Below are 19,043 nucleotides of genomic sequence, written 5' to 3'. Positions count from 1 at the left end.
GAGAGGAGAGGCCTTGGCTGGGGAAACATGAACGGAGGGTGGGGGGTCCGTGTGGTGAAAGGGGAAGGTCTGGAAGACATTTGGTCAAAGTTCAATCAATTATACAGTACTTAGGGAAGCCATGGTAAGCAAGGAATGGGTAATGGAAGACCACGTTTTCCTCTTCTGCTGCTGTTTTATTGTTCCTATTCTTCTTTATTTTCTTCCTGCATCCACGAATACTAAACATAGCTCATTTGAACTTTTGTGAACTTTTGCATTGTTTGTCTCCATCCAGTAGTCGAGATTCCCCGATTCCTCAAAATATATGCAGTTGTTTTCATAATCAGTACCACTATAATTTACGGAATTTGTCATCCTAATAGAACTGATGTATAATTCAAACAGCCATCCGTCTCTTTAATAGAATTTTTAAGAGATTAATTGCCCGCTGCTTCAAACGCTGTGGCAATAGAGGAGGACCAAAAAAAACTGAATCCAATAATTGAAATGTGGGAGTAGATTGCTAGACTGGTGTACAAGCCATCCAGCTATCCAAATGAGCCGTGTGTGTGCTTGTGTGTGTGTGCCTGTGTGTCTGTGTGTGTATGTGTGTGTGGTTAGTCTATCAGCGAGTGTCCTTTTCAAGGACCACAGGCCAATCTCCTGCTGGTGATAGGCTTTGCTCTACTTAAAGGTCGGCAGGCATGACTCACAGAGAGATGAGAGGACGACAGTTGTTTACATGAAAGCGTACCGTAGCTCTGGATGTTGAATGTGTTCAGACACAAACAATACATTATGATACAATATAGAGATTCAATACCTCCCAGTATAAAGGGTCGTATCAAAACTGCACCAAATACGCAGCCACATCTTAAAGGCACTGAAACCTTAGTTTCTCAATCAGGATCTTATTATGAGTACATTTTGAATAGTTTTAGTTATTCCACAGAAAACATTGGTGTGTTTTCTGTTTTGTCAACATCTGAATAACAATGTGAAGACAGGTCACCGTCGGTCAAATTAGTTCTTGAGTATTACATTTTAAGTAAATATAAACTTTTAAATACAGTTGTTTTCCCCATTCTTTTACTTTGATTGATGCACATTTAATAATGAATATTTGAAACTTGAATGCCTTTGCTGTTCAGGAATCACGTGAAGTGACTTCATGATGATTCAATTTCTTTGTCTCTGTGTCTGGTGATGGAGGTGGTGAAAACGGTTACCGATGGCTACTGAGTTAAGCATCTTTTGGGCTGAAGCCGTCATCTTTTTCACATTGTTGTGACTTCCTGTGCTCTGCCAGTCCTTTGCCAATGGCCACACCAGAATTATTTTAAAAAACAAAACTTTTCTTCTCAGTTTCAAGCTGATAATACCTTTGTATTTGTCAATCTTGCCTACTGCAGCTTTAAACAACCATTACAAACAGACAGATACATACTTTATTCAACTATAAACCCATTTTAGGGAGAGCAAACATCCATCTTCTCACACACTCGTTGAGCCCGGCATACTCACTCAAATCGAATGTGCGTTTTTTTCTCGTTTCCAATAAAATGTTGTCCATCTGTTGTTTACACCTCTCAAAATGTCACCCAAAGCATTTCCATAACCCTAAAACCAATTGCACAAATTGACAACCAGTAACCAACCGTATGAGGAAAACTCAATTCAAGCCTTTGTGACATATGAGTTTTATTATGGCGGCCTAAACAGTGGACTCCTGGAGCTGGTGTCAGTCACTCAGCTGGTGTCATAAAGGCAGACAGAGAGACGCACACACAGTCTTATAATGGCTTTTATTTGACTTGGATGGCTTTCCTTCTGTTAGAGGCAATAACAAATAAATATCATCGTGGGTAAACAAAACAATAAAAGATTTATTAGCCATGCAACTCCTCTGAAATATGACTTTTTAATGTTTTTTTTCTTTTCTTTATCTTGTTCTCCTTCTCGTGCTTTCTTTCTTGTTTTGTTTTTTGCAATCATTCTCTACTCTGTTTGTCAGCGGTCCACAGAGGGCAGGGCGGTATAAGAGATGCAAATGATGTAGATACAGAAAGATAGATTCATGGATATAGTTAGCTAGTTAGGTAGATAGACGGAGACAATAGATAGCTAATGGAGGTGAAAAAGATTGCGAGAGTGATAACATCTCTGCTTTTTATCGGTTTCACATTTTCTCTGTCAATGTCATCATGGGAGAAACAAAGAAAGAAAAAAATCTGATCCCAAAAAGTGTCAAAACCTTCTAAACAAAAAGTGTAAACACAAGGAATATTTTCCGGCTGTGTTGCACAATAATATATCATAACACCATTCCCGTCTGTCAAACGTTTGCCTTTTTTCTGCTCCTTCGTCACCGCAATCGCTGAGCAAAATTGCACATAAAAGCACATATTTCCTTTTCCTAAAGAGTATACAATGCCAGGCACATACTTTTTCCATCAAGAATAAAAAAACAGGGCCGCTCATCTCTTGTCAGACAAAAGCAATGAGCGAGAAAAACAGGGCTAAAAGGGAAACGTCCAAAACGATGGAACCTTGTTAGTTTGAGGAAATTAGTTTTCTGTTTTCCGAGCACGGCTCGCCAATTAACATTCACGGCCCTAATAAAAGTTGATTGGCTCTGGAATAACACACAACCAATTTTCCTCCTGTGTACGTGACTGTAAATTAGGCGGCGTAAGCATATACAGTATGCGTGTGAGGGTTTATATATGTGTGTTGTGTGTGTGTGCGTGTGTGTGTGTGAGTGTGTTGGCTTGTGTGATTGTCTGTCCGTGGAACTTGACAAATAAGAGGCTTTGTTTCTTAACTGTGTGACAGGAAAATGTTATGAATATGGTTAGTACATAATTACCTTTCTCCACAGCGAGGATGGCTGATTTCTGTGCGTGTGTGTTTGTGCATATGTGTGTGTGTGAGCATATGTGCGTGTGTGTCAAGGTCAAATGGAAAAGTCCAGGCCGTGTTCAGTTGTGATTATCCGAGCGCGTGTGTGTGTGTGTGTGTGTGTCGACTGTCTAACATGCATGGTCATGTGTTTTGTGTGCTCATTGGCTGTCTGTTCAGTATGTGAGTGTGTGTTTTGAACTCAGACCTGACTGGCAGGAGTATAGGGTGATTAGCTTGTCTGATATTTCATACCTATCTAATTACATTGTGTTTTCTGAACGCGGTTTGCCTGGCAGGCCTTCTCCCCGACAAACAACACTAACAGAGTTAAAGCCAGGCTGTTGTGTCATGTCAAAAATCATTTGACTCATATCGGTATTCATTACGGAGAAGGGAAAAAAAGGAAAGAAACAAAGTTAGCAGTCTGTTGTATGTGCTGCCATTTTCATTGTGTGTGTTTAAAGAGAAGGAGGAAAAGCCTGAGGGAGAGAAGAGTATAAATATATGTAAATATATATATATATATATATATAGGGCTTACGATTTTTTTACATTAAAGAAATATGCAAAACACACACATTCAACAGACACACACACACACACACACACTGGTCTTTTATTCTGATTCTCTCTTCCTCTTTCCTCGTTCTCTCCCCGCCACTGCCTCTCCATTAATCAGACACACACACTCTCATATGCGCACACACACTTCAAGGCAGTCGATGGACTCGTGCCAGTAGTATTTCTCATAGTTCCTTTTGTCTTTGAAGCTCTTTGGACCAAATTGTTCCACTGATCATGAATGTCATATATCATCCTCCTTCTCCCTTTCTCTCCATCTCTTCCTCCTCTTGTGCCTTTGTACTGTAATTGTGTGTGTGTGTGTGTGTGTGTGTGTGTGTGTGTGTGTGTGTGTGTGTGTACTTGTGGTATAGATCAAATGTTTGTGGTTTTGTTTATCATTTGACTCCATATATCTTTCTGTGAGTGCTCAACTAATGTCCTCTCTCTCTCTCTCTCTCTCTCTCTCTCTCTCTCTCTCTCTCTCCAGGGACCTAAGCGAGAACCAGATTCAGGCGGTTCCGAGGAAAGCTTTCAGAGGAATTACAAGTGTCAAAAACCTGTAAGCACAATCACTTCCTTCCTTTTCGTTTTCTACTTTCCTTTCCTTCATGTATCTACTCTCCAGCCTCATCCATCTTTATTTTCCTGCACCTTATTTGGATATTGATCTTTTTTTTTTATTGTTATCTCACAAAAGAAAAGTAGATCCCAATTGCTGCTGCATTATATTTTAATGTTTCCTTTTCATTTTTGGCTTTGTGTGGATATCCCAATGTTTTCAGACATACCAAACATAACGGGCTGAATTTTAAAGGAAATGTGTACAATATGAAGCCCAAAAATATTTCCATTCAGTGGAATGGTGTAGCCATCAAAGCATCAACGTCTGTGGTTTAAATATTTCCCTCAGTGCAAACATCATATGAAGGTTATACTGTAGGTATGTGTTATACTGTCAGACACTGTGGAGTAAGATTACTTTTCCAACACTGAAGCTATGTAAGGAGGGGAACTGTATCTTAGGAACATGAAGTTAACCTTCATCCATGGTGTGCATATTTTAGATTTCTGTGTTATAAGGAATGCATCAAATCTTATTTCTGAATCACAGATTTGGTTTAGATTAGCTTCCTGTTATTTCCATCTTCTCTGCAACTTTTGATTCTTTTTAGCATTCTGCTTTTCATGACTTTTGCCGGTCTTCCCCGTTTTCTCATCTTCTTCATCTTACTTCTCATCTCCCTCACCTCTCTTCCTGTCCAGAGAGTTTTTGTCCTCACGTCAAGCACTCAATACCCCCCCCCCCCTGTCATTTATTCATGATGTCCTAATCACCAATAGTGTGATCAATACGCTGCCGGATCAATGCTTCTCATCAATAATGGCTGATCAATCTGGCCTGATGCTGCATAGGAAACTACCAGAAAGTGTCTTAGGGGTAAACAATGTCCTCAACGTGTGAGAGTTCGATATAGGGTGAGATAGAATAGAATAGGATAGAACTCTATGGGACTATAAAACTGGATGATGCTGGAAAAAAAAACACAGATTTGCTCAACAAATCTTTGCTCTGCAAATGAAAGTGTGCTGTTGTGTTTTATCAGTCATGACTGGCATGACAGCGCAGAGCATAATAACTACAAGATGCAAAAAGATAATAGCCCATCCTTCTCGATGTGGCACAAGTCTTATTTCCCTACTAGAGCTGTTGACTGACAGAAAACAAACAAATAAACAATATGCTTTGGCTAAATAAGATAGGAAATAAAAGTGAGGGAGATGACTGAGATCTCCATGTACAGATTGTCTATTTTTTAACATATGCCATGTGTGGGAAGACTGCATGTACATTGGGTAAATAGAATAAGATACGAATTTCCCAAAATATGAATAAATCATCATTGCAATCATTGATCCACAGACGGTTCATAATTAATTTATGCCAATGAAGATCATGAAATATGACTAAAAACCCCTGAACAGCTACAAAATTGAAGTTGAGGTGAAACTGTGTTATCCGCTGTAGTTCCCTTGCAACTGGGCAAACTCCATCTGCTGATGGTTGTACGATAAAATGACGAGAACAGCTGCTAAATGATCGAACACATCAATTCTATTTGGCTTTGTAAAGCTGACAAGTACTGCTAATTGGTATACACCCTTGGTCGTAGTGTTTGTTACTAAGTTCCTTAGAGATTAGTTAAATAGTCTTTTTTCCACACGTGTTATGTGTAACACTTCATGTTGACTGTTCAACGCTTCCGCTAAACAGAAACTGTCAGTTCCGGCTGTGTGTTTCGTTTTGTAAGCTGTTAGCTCTTTAAGCCGTATTAGCCACATTAGTTTGTCAGCCAAACCCAAAACAAGATTAGAGGCCTAACTGAAGTAGTTGTGAATCCCTTACCGCCCCTATCGGCCAGTTAAGAGTCAGCGGTCAATGATGGTATGAAACAGTCAATATAACAAGTTTTCTAAAAGTGTGAATCACTGCAACCATGAGGTGTCATAAATTGAGCACAAAAGAATATTAGGCTGATGAGTTCAGCAGTATGCAAGATTAACCGCAGACGGACACAGAGATGCACACTCACTTAGACGACCTAATACACAATCTCCTGGCAGAGATAATTACAAAAAGCACTTATTTCCAGTACATCCGTATAATCACCTTAAAATGTGAATTAATGTGTCCTTGAATTGTCAAGATCTATGTGTTTCTAGCTCTTTTTCATTGGGCAATCCGTGAAATCTTGCTACATATCGGTAATTCAGAGTTAGGCGACAGCCAAATGTGCCCCTCTGCTTAGTTTCCTCTCCCAAGTGTGATGTAAGTTCAACATGGCCGCCAAAGTCCACAGGAGAGTATTACTCTTAAGTTAAATGGGCCTGAAAGTGCCTGTACGCTGTAACCTGTGCTGCTGTGTATGTGTGAGTGTGTGCTTTTGAGAGCGAGTGTCGGCTCTCATGGCCGGGCTCCAAACCTTTTGAGTTGAGGTTGGCCTCTGATCATCTGATCCACTCTCCCTCCTCACATCAGACACAATCCAAACTAAACACTGCGCACCACCTTACCTCTTTGACTCAAGTATTTCACAACTATCTGAAGTCCGGTGCCAGAAAAATGCAGAGCAAATCACATCTTAGTGTTGCGATGTTGCAGCACCTTGCATGTTTTTAACCTGTATTTATCCAGGGTGGGTTTGCTGAGGAGGCAAGCTCTTTATCGGTATTACCCTGCGTCACATTCATACATTAACACACATTTACACCTGAGAGCTGCCCAGTACAACTACAGACTCCTAGAGTCACTGACTGTACGCTGAGCAAATCCAATGTACAGCAGGTGGAATTCAATATGAGTTTCGAGACTTTGCACATTGGCTATATTCCACTTCCTGCCCTTACAGCACCTTTTTATCACCAGGCTCTGTTCTGATACCGCTCTCCACTTTCTGCCAGCTCTATAAAGTCATGTCACTCAAATTTGATGGTAAAAGTGTCTCTTCCGCTGTTAAAATGTTTTGCACTAAATTGCTTTCGACCTACAAAGTGAATTATTTTACTTTTTTCTGCCAAAATTAGGGGTGACTCGGGCATATGACGGTAGTTATTTTATTACTCCTCCCTTTTTGACATTTTAACGCACCTCCACATCCTCCTTCTCCTCTTCCCTGTTCTCCTCATCTTTCCAACACTTTCTCCTCGTCCTTCCTTCTTCCCGCCATGTTTTCCTTTCCCCTCAAATTGCATTGCTTTCCCTTTGCTCCTTTTTATGTCCTCCATCGCTTCCTACTCTCTTCCTTCATCTGTCATCACATCTTCATCCTCTATTCCATCTTTCCTCTCCCATCATCCATTATTCTTCCTCTTGTTTCCCTTATCCCATCACTGTCTGTCAATCGTTTGTCTTTTCTGCCTCTTTGTCTTTTGTCTATCTTTCAATTCCCTTGTCTTTTTTCCTTTCATCCATTCCTCCTTACTTGTTCAACATCCCTCCATTTCCAGCTCACTCCATATTCTCTCTCCCACTTTTTTCCTCACTATTTTCCTCTTCTTCCTTTCTCCCTCTCTCCACTCCATCCCTCCATCCCTCCCTCCATTAGACAAGGTGACTCCTGCAGTAAAAGGCTCCAACCCTCCATTATGCCACAGAGTGAAAAAACCTTCATGACATTCTGTCCCTGGTGGAAACAGCATTGATTTTCTCGTGTGTCTCTCTCCCCCTCTCACTTTATCTCTCTTCCCCTCCCTCTGTCTCTCTCACTTGCTCCGAATCTACGTCTCTCACCCTTTCTGTCTCACTCACTCTGTTTCTCAAAGGGTATGGTCTCTATCCCTCTCTCTTTCATGCTGCATGGTGGCTAGCGTTTGTTGCACTTTTTTCTCACAAACACGCAAACACACACACATACACACACCTGTGCGACCCTGCTATCAGATTGACTGCTTTGCTGAAACTGCCAAGAACCTGGCAAATATGATTACTGTGGTCTTCTGCTAACCTAGGGAGACAGGTATATGCCATACATCTGTGTGTAGGTGTTTGCTTGTGTACATGTGTGCTCCCCTATACATTGTGCTGACTGCTGGTCCTGTCGTCCCCCTAAACTCAACCTGTCAGTCAAACCACAGATGATAAAAGTAAATGCAGAGTTAGAATGGTTATGAAGCACTGTGCCAACATTCCTGTAATAGGCTCTGTGTTTTATGTTTGTTTTTTCTACCGCACGTCATATTCTGGATGCTTATCTTCTCGTATCTCAGTTTATCTAATCCGATTTCCTGATCTAATCTTGTCTTGTCATATCTAGTCTTGTCTGGTTGTCTGGTCATTACGTTAACCACACCAGTGAATGTCCAACAATGATCTTCCTTTGGCATCTTTGCTCATAACAAATTCTGATTCCTTCTGATAAATAACAAGAGGCCTTAGAATCAGCCATTTTTTCCCCCCAAGTATGTTTTTCAAATTCCAATATCTGTGTCGAGTGTAATCACCGGTGGCAAGTTCCCTCTGTGCACACATGAAGTGACAAATCAAAAATTAAGAGAGAAATACAAAAGTAGCTCCTAAATAGTGTCTCCATCCACAGAAATGTAACTGACTCTTTGCACCACCACCTCCGCCATGAGACTAACATGTGTGGGCAGAGTGCTGAAGTGAAATGATTTCTGAGTATTTAAACTATCCAAACTTTTACTGCCTTTTTGATCCGCAAGCTACTGTATCTTAACATTGATTTGTTGTAAAAAATATTTATTAGAAGCATTCTCAGTTAACTCGCAATGCTTGACTTATATCTCTGTGACCAACAACCACCAGCACTCCAGCTAACGAGCTACATGCCAGTGGTGTAAAGCCGTAATTGAACTGGATTGTGTTGTAATGTACTTTGTTCATTCTCAGGGGTTTATCCTCAAAGATATGAAGAGTATCTTGAAAACATGTTCTGCCGAAAAGACACTTTCTCACAGCCAATAGTTTAATTCGACATGAGCAGAATGTTCAACAATAATTTTCCTGAAGACATCGGTGAGCTCATTAGAATAGAATTAAGAAATCAAACAACTCTTTCACGTGTCGCAAAGACCCGCTCGCATATGTCTGGTGTCAAAACTCATTCAATTCCCTCGGGGTGCAATTTGAGGCAATTTGAGCAAAGCAGTTTTGCAAACATAAAAACAAGACAAACAATCCATTCACACATTTTAAACATGCTAAATATATGCACATAAAGATAAAAAATCAAATAGAAGCAACGATCAAAAAGTGGTGCGCAATCGTTAAAAGCACTTAAGTAAACAGATGGTAATGTTGTAATTCCCTGAACTGGTAGCATGGTTAGCACGGTGTCATACACTAACACGTCAGGAGCTGGGTTCAAATGGCACGTTCAAACATTTACTGACTCATGTGGACGGTGTCCTATACTGTCATACAGCAAGTTTATACAGTCAGATGAGAGCATATTTACAGGGTTTTTTGCGTACTTTTCTGAGTGATGAGTGACATCAACCTCAACCAGCCTGATGCAGTAAAGCCCACCCAACTTGTATCCCAAACTGGTTACAGCAAAAGTAGAATCATCTTCAAAAACAGTTTTCATCAGCTATATTTGATGCGTCATCATTTTATGAGATTCAGGAGACTACCTATATAAAAGTTATACTACAATATTCAGTGGCTACTTTCTGCTCACAGAGGAGAGACAAAGTGATCAACCACATATGCTGTATGTGTACAGTTGTAGTCGCGCTTAAATCACAACACATGTGAGTCAGTCACGCTGGGAGGCTTATAGCTGTAGTTGGCTTGCAGAGAAGCAATGGACGCATCAGATAAGATACAGCTGCTTCATATGCCCTCACATTACACCTCAGTGCCCACACAGACACGCTTTTTATCTTCTGCAGCCATCACGTTCTCATATTGTACCTTGTTTTTCATCTGCCTACCTTCTTGCTCTACCCACTTTTTTATTGTGATAAAATGTAATTCATTTTTTCCCACTGTGTCCACCCATGCTCAACATCTACACACACTTCTAGCACCTTGAGGGGGTTTAGAAGAATGTGTCCAGGCAATGTAATATGTAATCCCTTCCAACAATACAACCTTAAGGTATCAGTATCAGTGTAATCTAAAAACAAAAGAACCAACCCCATGGCTTTGCTTCTTTACCTTTCTCCTTCCTGTCATCCTCTCCTTTCTCTTCTCCCTCGTAAAACGCCTCCACACTTCACGCTTCCCTACCCACAATGCAGTGCAGGGTGGCCGTTTGTTTGAATTATGACTACAGCGCCTCCGAGAGAGGTGAGAACATTGTGTCGGCTGCGTGCACACACAAGCGCGCACACAGACAAGTTTCTTACCTGCACTGTTGTGTGTCTCTGTCATTGCAGATGTTTTCCTTCAGTTCTTTTTATGTTTACCGCAATTCCAACAATGGACAGCTACAGCCAGACATAGATCTAGCAAGAAAATGTAGAAAAAAGATTAATAACGGCCGTCCTTTTGAGGGCAGAACATCTGTAAATCAAGGTGACACCAGGAGGGATAATGCACACACACTTCACACTGTAATTTCTTCCCAAATCAAGCATTCAAAGCCCTGCACCAATATGAAATGAGTGGAGAGGAAGAACAACAAAGACATGATAGCCTGCTCTCTGAAATTCTTTACTCAGATTTCCATCATTCTTTGCCCTACACCAACCCCCAAAGCACTTCCTTAAATGGCAGGATGTGGCTGATTAATTTAAGGTCGTGACCAACCGAGACAGGAGGGAGAAAATGTCAATAGCTGTGTAGACAGGATGCCTCTAACTTACATTTTTCATTTGATTTTTCATTTCATTTGGGATTCTGTTTTGATATAGAATTTGCACAGTAAAACATAACCTTCAAATAGTCATGGTTAGTTTCAGTTAGGGCTATAGCTATCGATTATGTTGGTAATTTAAGTGCCATATTACATTCTGGGCTTCAAGGCACCAGACTTTTCTATCCAACCGTCCCCAAAAATATATTCTAAAATTCTAATGACATCATTTTGCCTTGTTGTCATCTATATTGGTTATTTGCATAAAACGAAGCCTGCATTAATGCTTTTAATTAATTGAGTAATTGGAGTTTCATAAGGAATCATATCTACCGTAATTTCAGGCAGAGACACAACTATTTTTCCCCCATAGTGCATCAAATTAGATTTCAGCAGGGTTGCCTGTATTTATCTTGAACTTCAACATTAGACAAATGTTTCCATCTCTTTTCACTGTTTACAGGGTTATAGAATTCATAAATCCACTTAAAGGAAATGTAAGTGTATGTTAATTTTGTCTAATTCGCAAAAGAATACTTGGATGGAAAGTCATTTAGTGTCCTCGACTGAATATATTTCAGTCTGGAACAGGGTCAACAGCATGCCTTATAATTATAAAACATGCAGATGGCTTCCTGTACCCTTGAACATCCCTAAAAGCAGAGGAACCATTTGCAAGTCCAAGCCTACCCTGTATTGTGCAAATCCTCATTTGCTGCATTAAGGCTACAGTACATGCAGTATCGGCCATTGCAGATGTCCTTCCCCGCTGCATCATTCCTACAACGGCAGTACTGCATAATTTCCAAACATTTGCTCATGGAGCGAACATCAGAGCAAAACAGCATCAACTGTCTTGCTTATACAAACACGTTAGTATCATAATGTTAACTTCTGCGACGACGCCATTGGTTGGGATTTCTATCTAAACTTGCCTCTGACTCGCAGTTACAACAAGAGACAAAGCAATATGTTCACCTGATAGACAGACAGTTTATGCAAAGTGCAGTGGCCATGAATATTTTAAGGAAAGTTTTGGTCACCAAATATTTTTCGAGACTTCCCGTGAAGCCTTCCAGTGCCCATAGTATTCATGAGCTTTGGTTGCTTTTAAAGGTGCAAAATCTGAGATTGGGAGAATTTTGATTCCCTCAAAAAGGCTCTCAACATGGCGACACCTGAGGCGGTGACTCGTAGCGGTGTTGACACCGCTAACGGTACAAATATATCACGGCTGAGGGCATCGCCGGCGGCTCGCTTTTATTTGTGTTTGGCTAAACCGTGATTCGCTAACAAAACTATCAATGCACACTCTATTGTACCTCTCCACCACTCAGCCGCTTCTAAGCGGCCAGACAGCTTGGTGAGTTTACCTTTGTGTTTTGGCACAATGGTATGAAGGTCATTACACGACGACTTTGAGCCCATTGCTTGTATAATGTTACATCGCTGCTTGTTTTTGAGTTTGAATGAAGTCATTCAATCACACAATACAGCAGTGGTGGATACAGGCACAGCTGGTGGAGACCTGCACTCTACTGGGTGCACCTTTCTGGTTCAGTCTGTTTCCAATATGTCTCCATAAATATTCGTTACGTGATTTCTTTATTAACAAATATTTTCTTTGTCACCCAAATGAGAAACCACTTTTGTAATTTCCGGTCACCAATTGTGCTGTTTACATGAATATCTCAGACTTGATTGAAGCATTATCTGTCGATATAGATTGGATGGGAACCCAGCTAGTGTATCTTCCTCCCTTCCCTCCGTCCTTTCATTAATTACTGAGTCAGGAGTGGTTGGCAGGACTGCTGTGTGTGTGCTTCCCTCTGCTCCAGATGGTAGCAGAGGGAAGCATTGAATCATTCTGCCAATAGGCCTTATGATAGACATGATTAAACACACTGACTAATTATATGACCCCCGCTCTCTCCCATGTAACAAACATCTGTGATCTGAACACATGCAAGCACAAACACACAAGGACTATGAATGCAACATGATGATACAGATATGGAGAGTACACACACACACACACACACTCACACAGACACACAAAGTACACCCTCATCCCAGATTGATACCAATCATGTCACTGCTAATCAGGGTGCTTGGTGAACAAAGCTGTCAGAGGAATCCAATCATATCACAGCTGATGGAATCGTTTACTGTGGATGAGGACAAAAGATGAAGTACATGGTCGGCAATATGAATCCACCAGTTATTCTCGATTCTAGAAAAATTACAGACATAAGGAGCATTGTGATAATATGTTCTCAGAATGATCAAAACAGCATATTTTACAGTTGTAGAATTGAAGACGTCTCACAACCTGCCTGACAGCCCTTGTCAGCTCTACAGAGTGGTGGGAGTCCCCCAGACTCGCTTCAGGGTATCAGTGGTGACATTGTGAAAGTGTAGAGACAAAGGACTCAAATGAAAAGCTTATGGAGGTCTTTAACTTTCATTTTGTATCCGATGGGTGTCTTTATTCATGGACAAGATCTCACCAGACAACAAAATAGGTAGTTTGTCAATGCCTTCCAAAAAGACCCGTATGACCATTACAATAAGGACACGTAAGAGCATATTCGGCTTTTGCCTCTACTGTTAAGGTTTGGTTATAATTTAGGCAAGTAAATTATTCTCTTAACTCCTTGGTTAAGATATGCTTATAACTGTGGTTAAGAGAAACAAATAGTGATTGTTGGTAGATTAAAACTATAAACTTGAGAAAAAAAAAGAAACTTTATTTGTATCATCAAATACATGGAATTCAACCTCTCCATTGAACTCATCCTAAGCATTAAGAGCAATGAACTGCTGTAAAGTGTCCGGGGAGCCACTTGGGGTTCAGTGTCTAAGTCAAGGACAGTTTGTGATGCGGACTGATCGACTGAACCACCAACATAGATTAAAGGACAACCTGCTCTACCCCCTGAGCTACAGCCGCCCCATGACAGGATGCAAACCACAGTCTGTCTCTCTTGTCAAAGACAACCGGACACCCAACCAGCCTTCCGGCGCTTTCAACTAAGAGGTTTGGGGAAGCTTTACAATTTGCAAACTACTCCCACCTTGGCTACTTTGAATAGACAGCCAGACAAGAACATTGATATTGAACGATCCTGATGCTAACCCCAGATGATATTTTTATTTTTTTTATACCAGTTGCCGACCATTTTTAAGCTCTCCCTTTCGACTATATTCTCCCATGGCAACTAAGGATGGGTCAGGGTTAGAAAAAGCTGACAGTTATGCCAAATAACTGTTACAGTTGAAGTAAAGGTTAGGTAATTAAAAAACCTGGTACAGGAAGGATCCTGAACAATAATTGTGGAGAAGTGGACTTCACTCTCCCGCATGAAGGTACTCCAGTGTTATTTTGAAGTCTTACACAGACTTAATACATATCATAGCCTGCAAGAGTTCATAGATGCAAGCCAAGACAATCAACTAGGCTATACACGCTCTGCATAAACATCACCAAGGCTAATATGATGTATAATAAGGCCACCCACACAACCACGCAACAACTATGTCAGAACTATGAACAAAATACAGCACGCTCACCCATCAATCCAACCCGACACACATGGGCAAACTCAAACCCATCTCATGTTCGCTTGTGTGTCGCTATACAACTCTTCACTTTATGCACAGCAGGTCCATCATAATTCAGCCGCAGTGTACGAGTCATTATTTTAGTCATCAGTAACCCTGATTTCAAAGAAAAAGAAAATATACTGCTTTTCAAGTTGTGCGGGTTAATGTCAGGATTTCTAAAATACACAGCATTTGCATTGTGCTCCATTTGCAACAGCGCCACCAATGAAAAGAAAAAGTAATTCTATGAAAAAGGAACCACCAAAACAAAATCTTTCTGTATTAATATTTGTGAAAAGATGTTCTGCAATGTGAGTAATGAATACCCCAGGTCGTAGTACGATTTTAAAAGACATTTTTTAGTGACAATTGCCAGTGATAAACCATTGTCACTTGCAATCATTGTCCAGGATTTTGCTATTGAGACTTGCATGGGGTCTCAAGTGACGAATATTGTTCGAAATTGTGAGGAGCAGAATCGTCCAATATGAATGTGATTACTAGATACAAGGCTGTACGTGGGAAGAATGAAATAACAAAGAAGAATCAAATGAGACAAACCCTGATAGACCTCTTTGTTCTCATTAGAACAAACATATCCCTATACTTCATCTTCAGTGTAACACAAACAACACCACGGAAAATAGAATGGCTTTAATAACTACAGTCAACCTTGCCAGTGCCATGCGTCTCCATATGGCTGCTCAGGCTGTGTGCCAGTTTGCCTTACTAAAAAAAATCATGCCTTTTAATTACATAAAACACAAACATGGCGTAGCCATATGTTGTTATGATCCCCAGCCTCAGTATATTTTAGAGTCCAGTCATTTAACAGATGCTCACACTTCCAACTCCCTTCCAACAAGTAGCTAAAAAAAGAGAAGAAGAAGAGAAAACAAATCTTAGAATTCAAAACATGGCTTTTAACAAGAGCACACAACCCTTTCAGTCTACTATTTTATACAAAACTCCAATTCAATCACATAGCAATCTTTACAAAGTGTGCTCAATTAATCAAGTTATCTCTGAATCCCCCCTGAAATATAATTTAATTGCATCAAAGCAGATCAAAACATCTCATCAGTCTCTGAAAGCCTTTGGAGGGGCGAAAATAATTATGCTGCAGGCCAAACCCGGACTGTGGGCACGGAGTTGTTTGGTACTCATCGTCTTGAGTGCCAGCCGTTAACCAGCAGCTGGTCAATGTCAGGTAGAAATACATGAACCTTTGACCTCAGGATGAAATTTAGAAAAAGAGTATACCAATCACACAAAGACTTATGGTATTGATTCTGTATAGCGACTTTTCAAAGTTTTGTGTGAAAATATAATTGTATAGTTTGGATTTGTTGTAAGAAACTCTTTTTTTGTGATAAGATAATGATTCTCAATATACAGTACACTTTTTGATGTATATTTTTTCGCATTTATCTTCTCTGAAGTCACAGCAATAGAGCCTTTCTTCTTGCTGTTTTTTGAAATGCAGCTACATATTGAGGTGCACTTGTGGTGTGCCATAGTAAATACATTTGTCAGATACTCAGAGGACTTCTTCTCACCCACTCTACACAAACATGCACATATGAAAGCAAACCAAAGAATATGTTGCTCCAGAAGCCCTGATGTAATTGATGTCGCCCTGCAGAGGCGATCCAGCTCCTGCTTTGGGAATCACCTTCCTCCGGGTTAAAAGCTGACATGACTGATATAACAGGTGCTGCCGTGTGCCGAGCAGACACCGGGGCTGTGTAGAGAAGGAAAAAAAGGACATTTAGAAGGTTGATAAAAGAAAGCAGGGAGAGGAAATGGATTAGCAATGGATAGATGGAGTGTGAGAAGAGAAGAGGTGAAGGGGAATTAGAGATGAGAGGAGACGAGAGGGCACTAGAGAGAGGAAAAAAAGAATAGATCATGAATGGAGAGAGGACGGGAACATGAAAAATGGAGAAGATGGATGCTCGGAAACGAGGTGAGGAAAAAGGAGGATAGAAGTCAAAGAAAAAAAGGATTAGGGATAGAGGGATCTATTGGAAGAGAGATGAGATGGGGACAAGGAGGAGAAGATTAAGGTGGAGTGATATGCTTTTATCTTCTAGTGTCTGGAGAGCAGACGGTAATGGTGTGTGTGTGTGGGGGGGGCCTTTATGATTACATGTGTTACTCTGTTTGTGTGTTTCTGAAAGTATGTGTTTGAGTTTGAATGTTTTATTTCCTGCTTGTGTTTGGTAACATCGTTTCGTCCATGTATGTGTGTGTGTCCACCTGTTTGAGTTTGTGTATGTTTTGGTTTGTGTGTCTGTGTGTGTGTGTGTGGGAAGGTGACAGTCTACATGTCGCTCATCATTCCTGGTTGAGTTAGAAAAAAAGAAGATTCTTCTAAATGTCTGCCCTTTATATCTGTGATCCATCCATCTGCTCCTCTGCAGAAAAAGAAGAGAGGGGGAGGAGAAACAAAGGGATGGATGATTGGGAGGAGAGGAAAAGAAGGAAGGAGGCAGGGTGGGAGGCTTCGGGGGTTGTTGGGTTCATGGATGGAGGGATGGATGGTGGCGGGGAGGCAGGTTGAATACCTAGAGTCGACCAAATTAAAGTAAAAGCAAAGTATGGATGAGTCCGGTGAACGAGGCGTCGAGTGAGCCAGGGAGGAGGGAGAGGGGTGAGAGAAGAAGAGTAGGGAAGGAAGGAGAACTGGAATGAGAGGCAGAGTTGTGACTGTAGGTTGATTTACGGAGGCTTTCCTTTTAATGAAATTGTTTCAGTGACAGAGCCGGTAAAAGGCCCTTAATGGATTGGCTGGCCTAATGTAATGAAATTACTCCCTCTTTCACTACAGAGAGAGGGGGAAAAAGAATAAAAGAGGACATTGGGGAGGAGGGGAGAGGGGGAGGAGTATGGGAGAGGAGAAATGCAATTAATATTTACAGAACTGACAAGCAGGGTGGGCTTTAGAAGCTTCGGCTCGCTCGCTCTCTCCTTCAGCGCGTCTACCTCTCTCGTCCCTCTCTTTCCCGGTGGCCAGTGTGCACTGGGCGTGCATCAGGGGAGGGAGGTGATAGGCTGACGCCAAGGCAGGCCACACCAGCACACCGGGCTCCTCTCTCCCGTTCTCCTTTTCCTCTCCTGCTCTCCTCAGGGCTGGCCATATCAGCGCTGAGGTGAGAGACTTAACCTGAGCTTCTGTGCTGTTGTCTGGACTGGGCATCCCCAGAGAGTGAGTGTGTGTAGGTGTGTGTGTGTCTCCTACCTGCCACCTTAAGCCCACTTCCTGGGATACCACCTCACACACACACCCCCACACACACTCATTCACGCAACCCGTCTTTTGTTAGTCCCTCCCCCAGCTGAGCGGACCTTGCAGACTTGCGCCTGACTCTCTCCCATCTCTCTCTCTCATCTGTGTGTGTGTCTGTGTGTGTTTGTCTGTGTGTGCTTGGTGCAGGCAACTGGACAGCAACCACATCAGCTGCATCGAAGATGGAGCTTTCCGAGCGCTGCGCGATCTGGAGATTCTGTAAGTAGAGAAAAACCCCGGTCCTCTCTTTCTCTCTGGCTCCCCCGTCTCTCTTCTCCTCCTCTGCCTCCTCCTCTCATCCCGTCTCCCCCCTTTTCCATGTCCTGTCTGTGAAGCAGGGATCTGTCCTGCGCTCTCCTTCTCTTGTTATCATCTTTGTTTTCCGTCTTATTCAGTTTCTTCATCCTTTCGTGCTTTCTTTTTTGTTCATGTCTTCCTTTCCTCTCCTCTCCTCTCATACTTGCATGTAAGAGATTCTTTCCCCTTGATCGACTTTTCTATCTCGTCTTTTCCATCTTTCTCTTCATACCCATTGATGTGTGTCTTCAATGTAAGAAAAGCTTCAAACTTAAACATGTTTTCATTGAGAAAATGTAGTTTCTTTACATGTTTCTGTGAATTTTCTTTCGTGACACCCCTTTGTGTGTGTTTGTGTGTGTGAGCTGAATGTGCACGTCTAAGTGCTTGTGTGCGTTGCTTGCAAGGATGAAGCGCAGAGTACCTGTTCATCCACCAGTAAAATGTGTTGTCCTTGACTTACAATACACTGATTCACACACACACACACACACACACACACACACACCTACACAGATTGAGGAATATAGTGCATCTGCCACCTGCTGTGGTTTGCGCTTTCTCTGCACCATGTGTGTTAGTGCGTGTAGATGATTCCCTCTGCATATGGGAATGGGAATACATTCATGCGTATTTGCTTCCAGCTGTGTCTGTGATTAAGTGTGTGTATGTGCGCCACTGTGTGCAAGTTTGTGTGTGCGGTCCGTCCACATTTTGTAGAGCTGCTCATTTGTCACTACGCTCAGAGGTGTGACTGGCGACTGTGGAATGCGATGTGCCGGGAAAAGTGTAGATGAAAATGTGTGTGTGTGTGTGTGTGTGTGTGTGTGTGTGTGTGTGTGTGTGTGTGTGTGTGTTTACATGTCGTGTATCTGCTCTCACACAAGCAGATGCTGTGCTTCATTGTGGGTTGTGCATCTGAACCACATCCTTAGCTCCAGTTCATTTTAATCAATGCAAACATTTCCCTTATGTGTGCTAAAATATGCAAGGGTGCATTCTCATGTCTTCATCTTATGAAACACTGAGCTGGAAAAAAAGTTAACAAATAGGGATCTTTCTTTTGTTTGCACCAG

General features: G+C 41.5%; 1 protein-coding gene across 1 annotated transcript in view; it reads left to right on the top strand.

Moving 5' to 3' along the window:
* slit3 (slit homolog 3 (Drosophila)) overlaps positions 1–19,043 on the top strand; it is a 229,059-nt gene that overhangs the window by 120,255 nt on the left and 89,761 nt on the right. The window contains exons 5-6 of the mRNA XM_031867001.1: positions 3,938–4,009; positions 17,818–17,889. Coding sequence (XP_031722861.1) covers positions 3,938–4,009; positions 17,818–17,889 — 144 coding nt within the window. The remainder of the gene's footprint in view (positions 1–3,937; positions 4,010–17,817; positions 17,890–19,043) is intronic.

Source organism: Anarrhichthys ocellatus, unplaced genomic scaffold (assembly GCF_004355925.1).
Source record: "Anarrhichthys ocellatus isolate YVR2014 unplaced genomic scaffold, GSC_Weel_1.0 scaffold37, whole genome shotgun sequence".
In the NCBI taxonomy this organism is placed as follows: domain Eukaryota; kingdom Metazoa; phylum Chordata; class Actinopteri; order Perciformes; family Anarhichadidae; genus Anarrhichthys; species Anarrhichthys ocellatus.
This window is presented reverse-complemented; position numbering and strand designations above follow the sequence as displayed.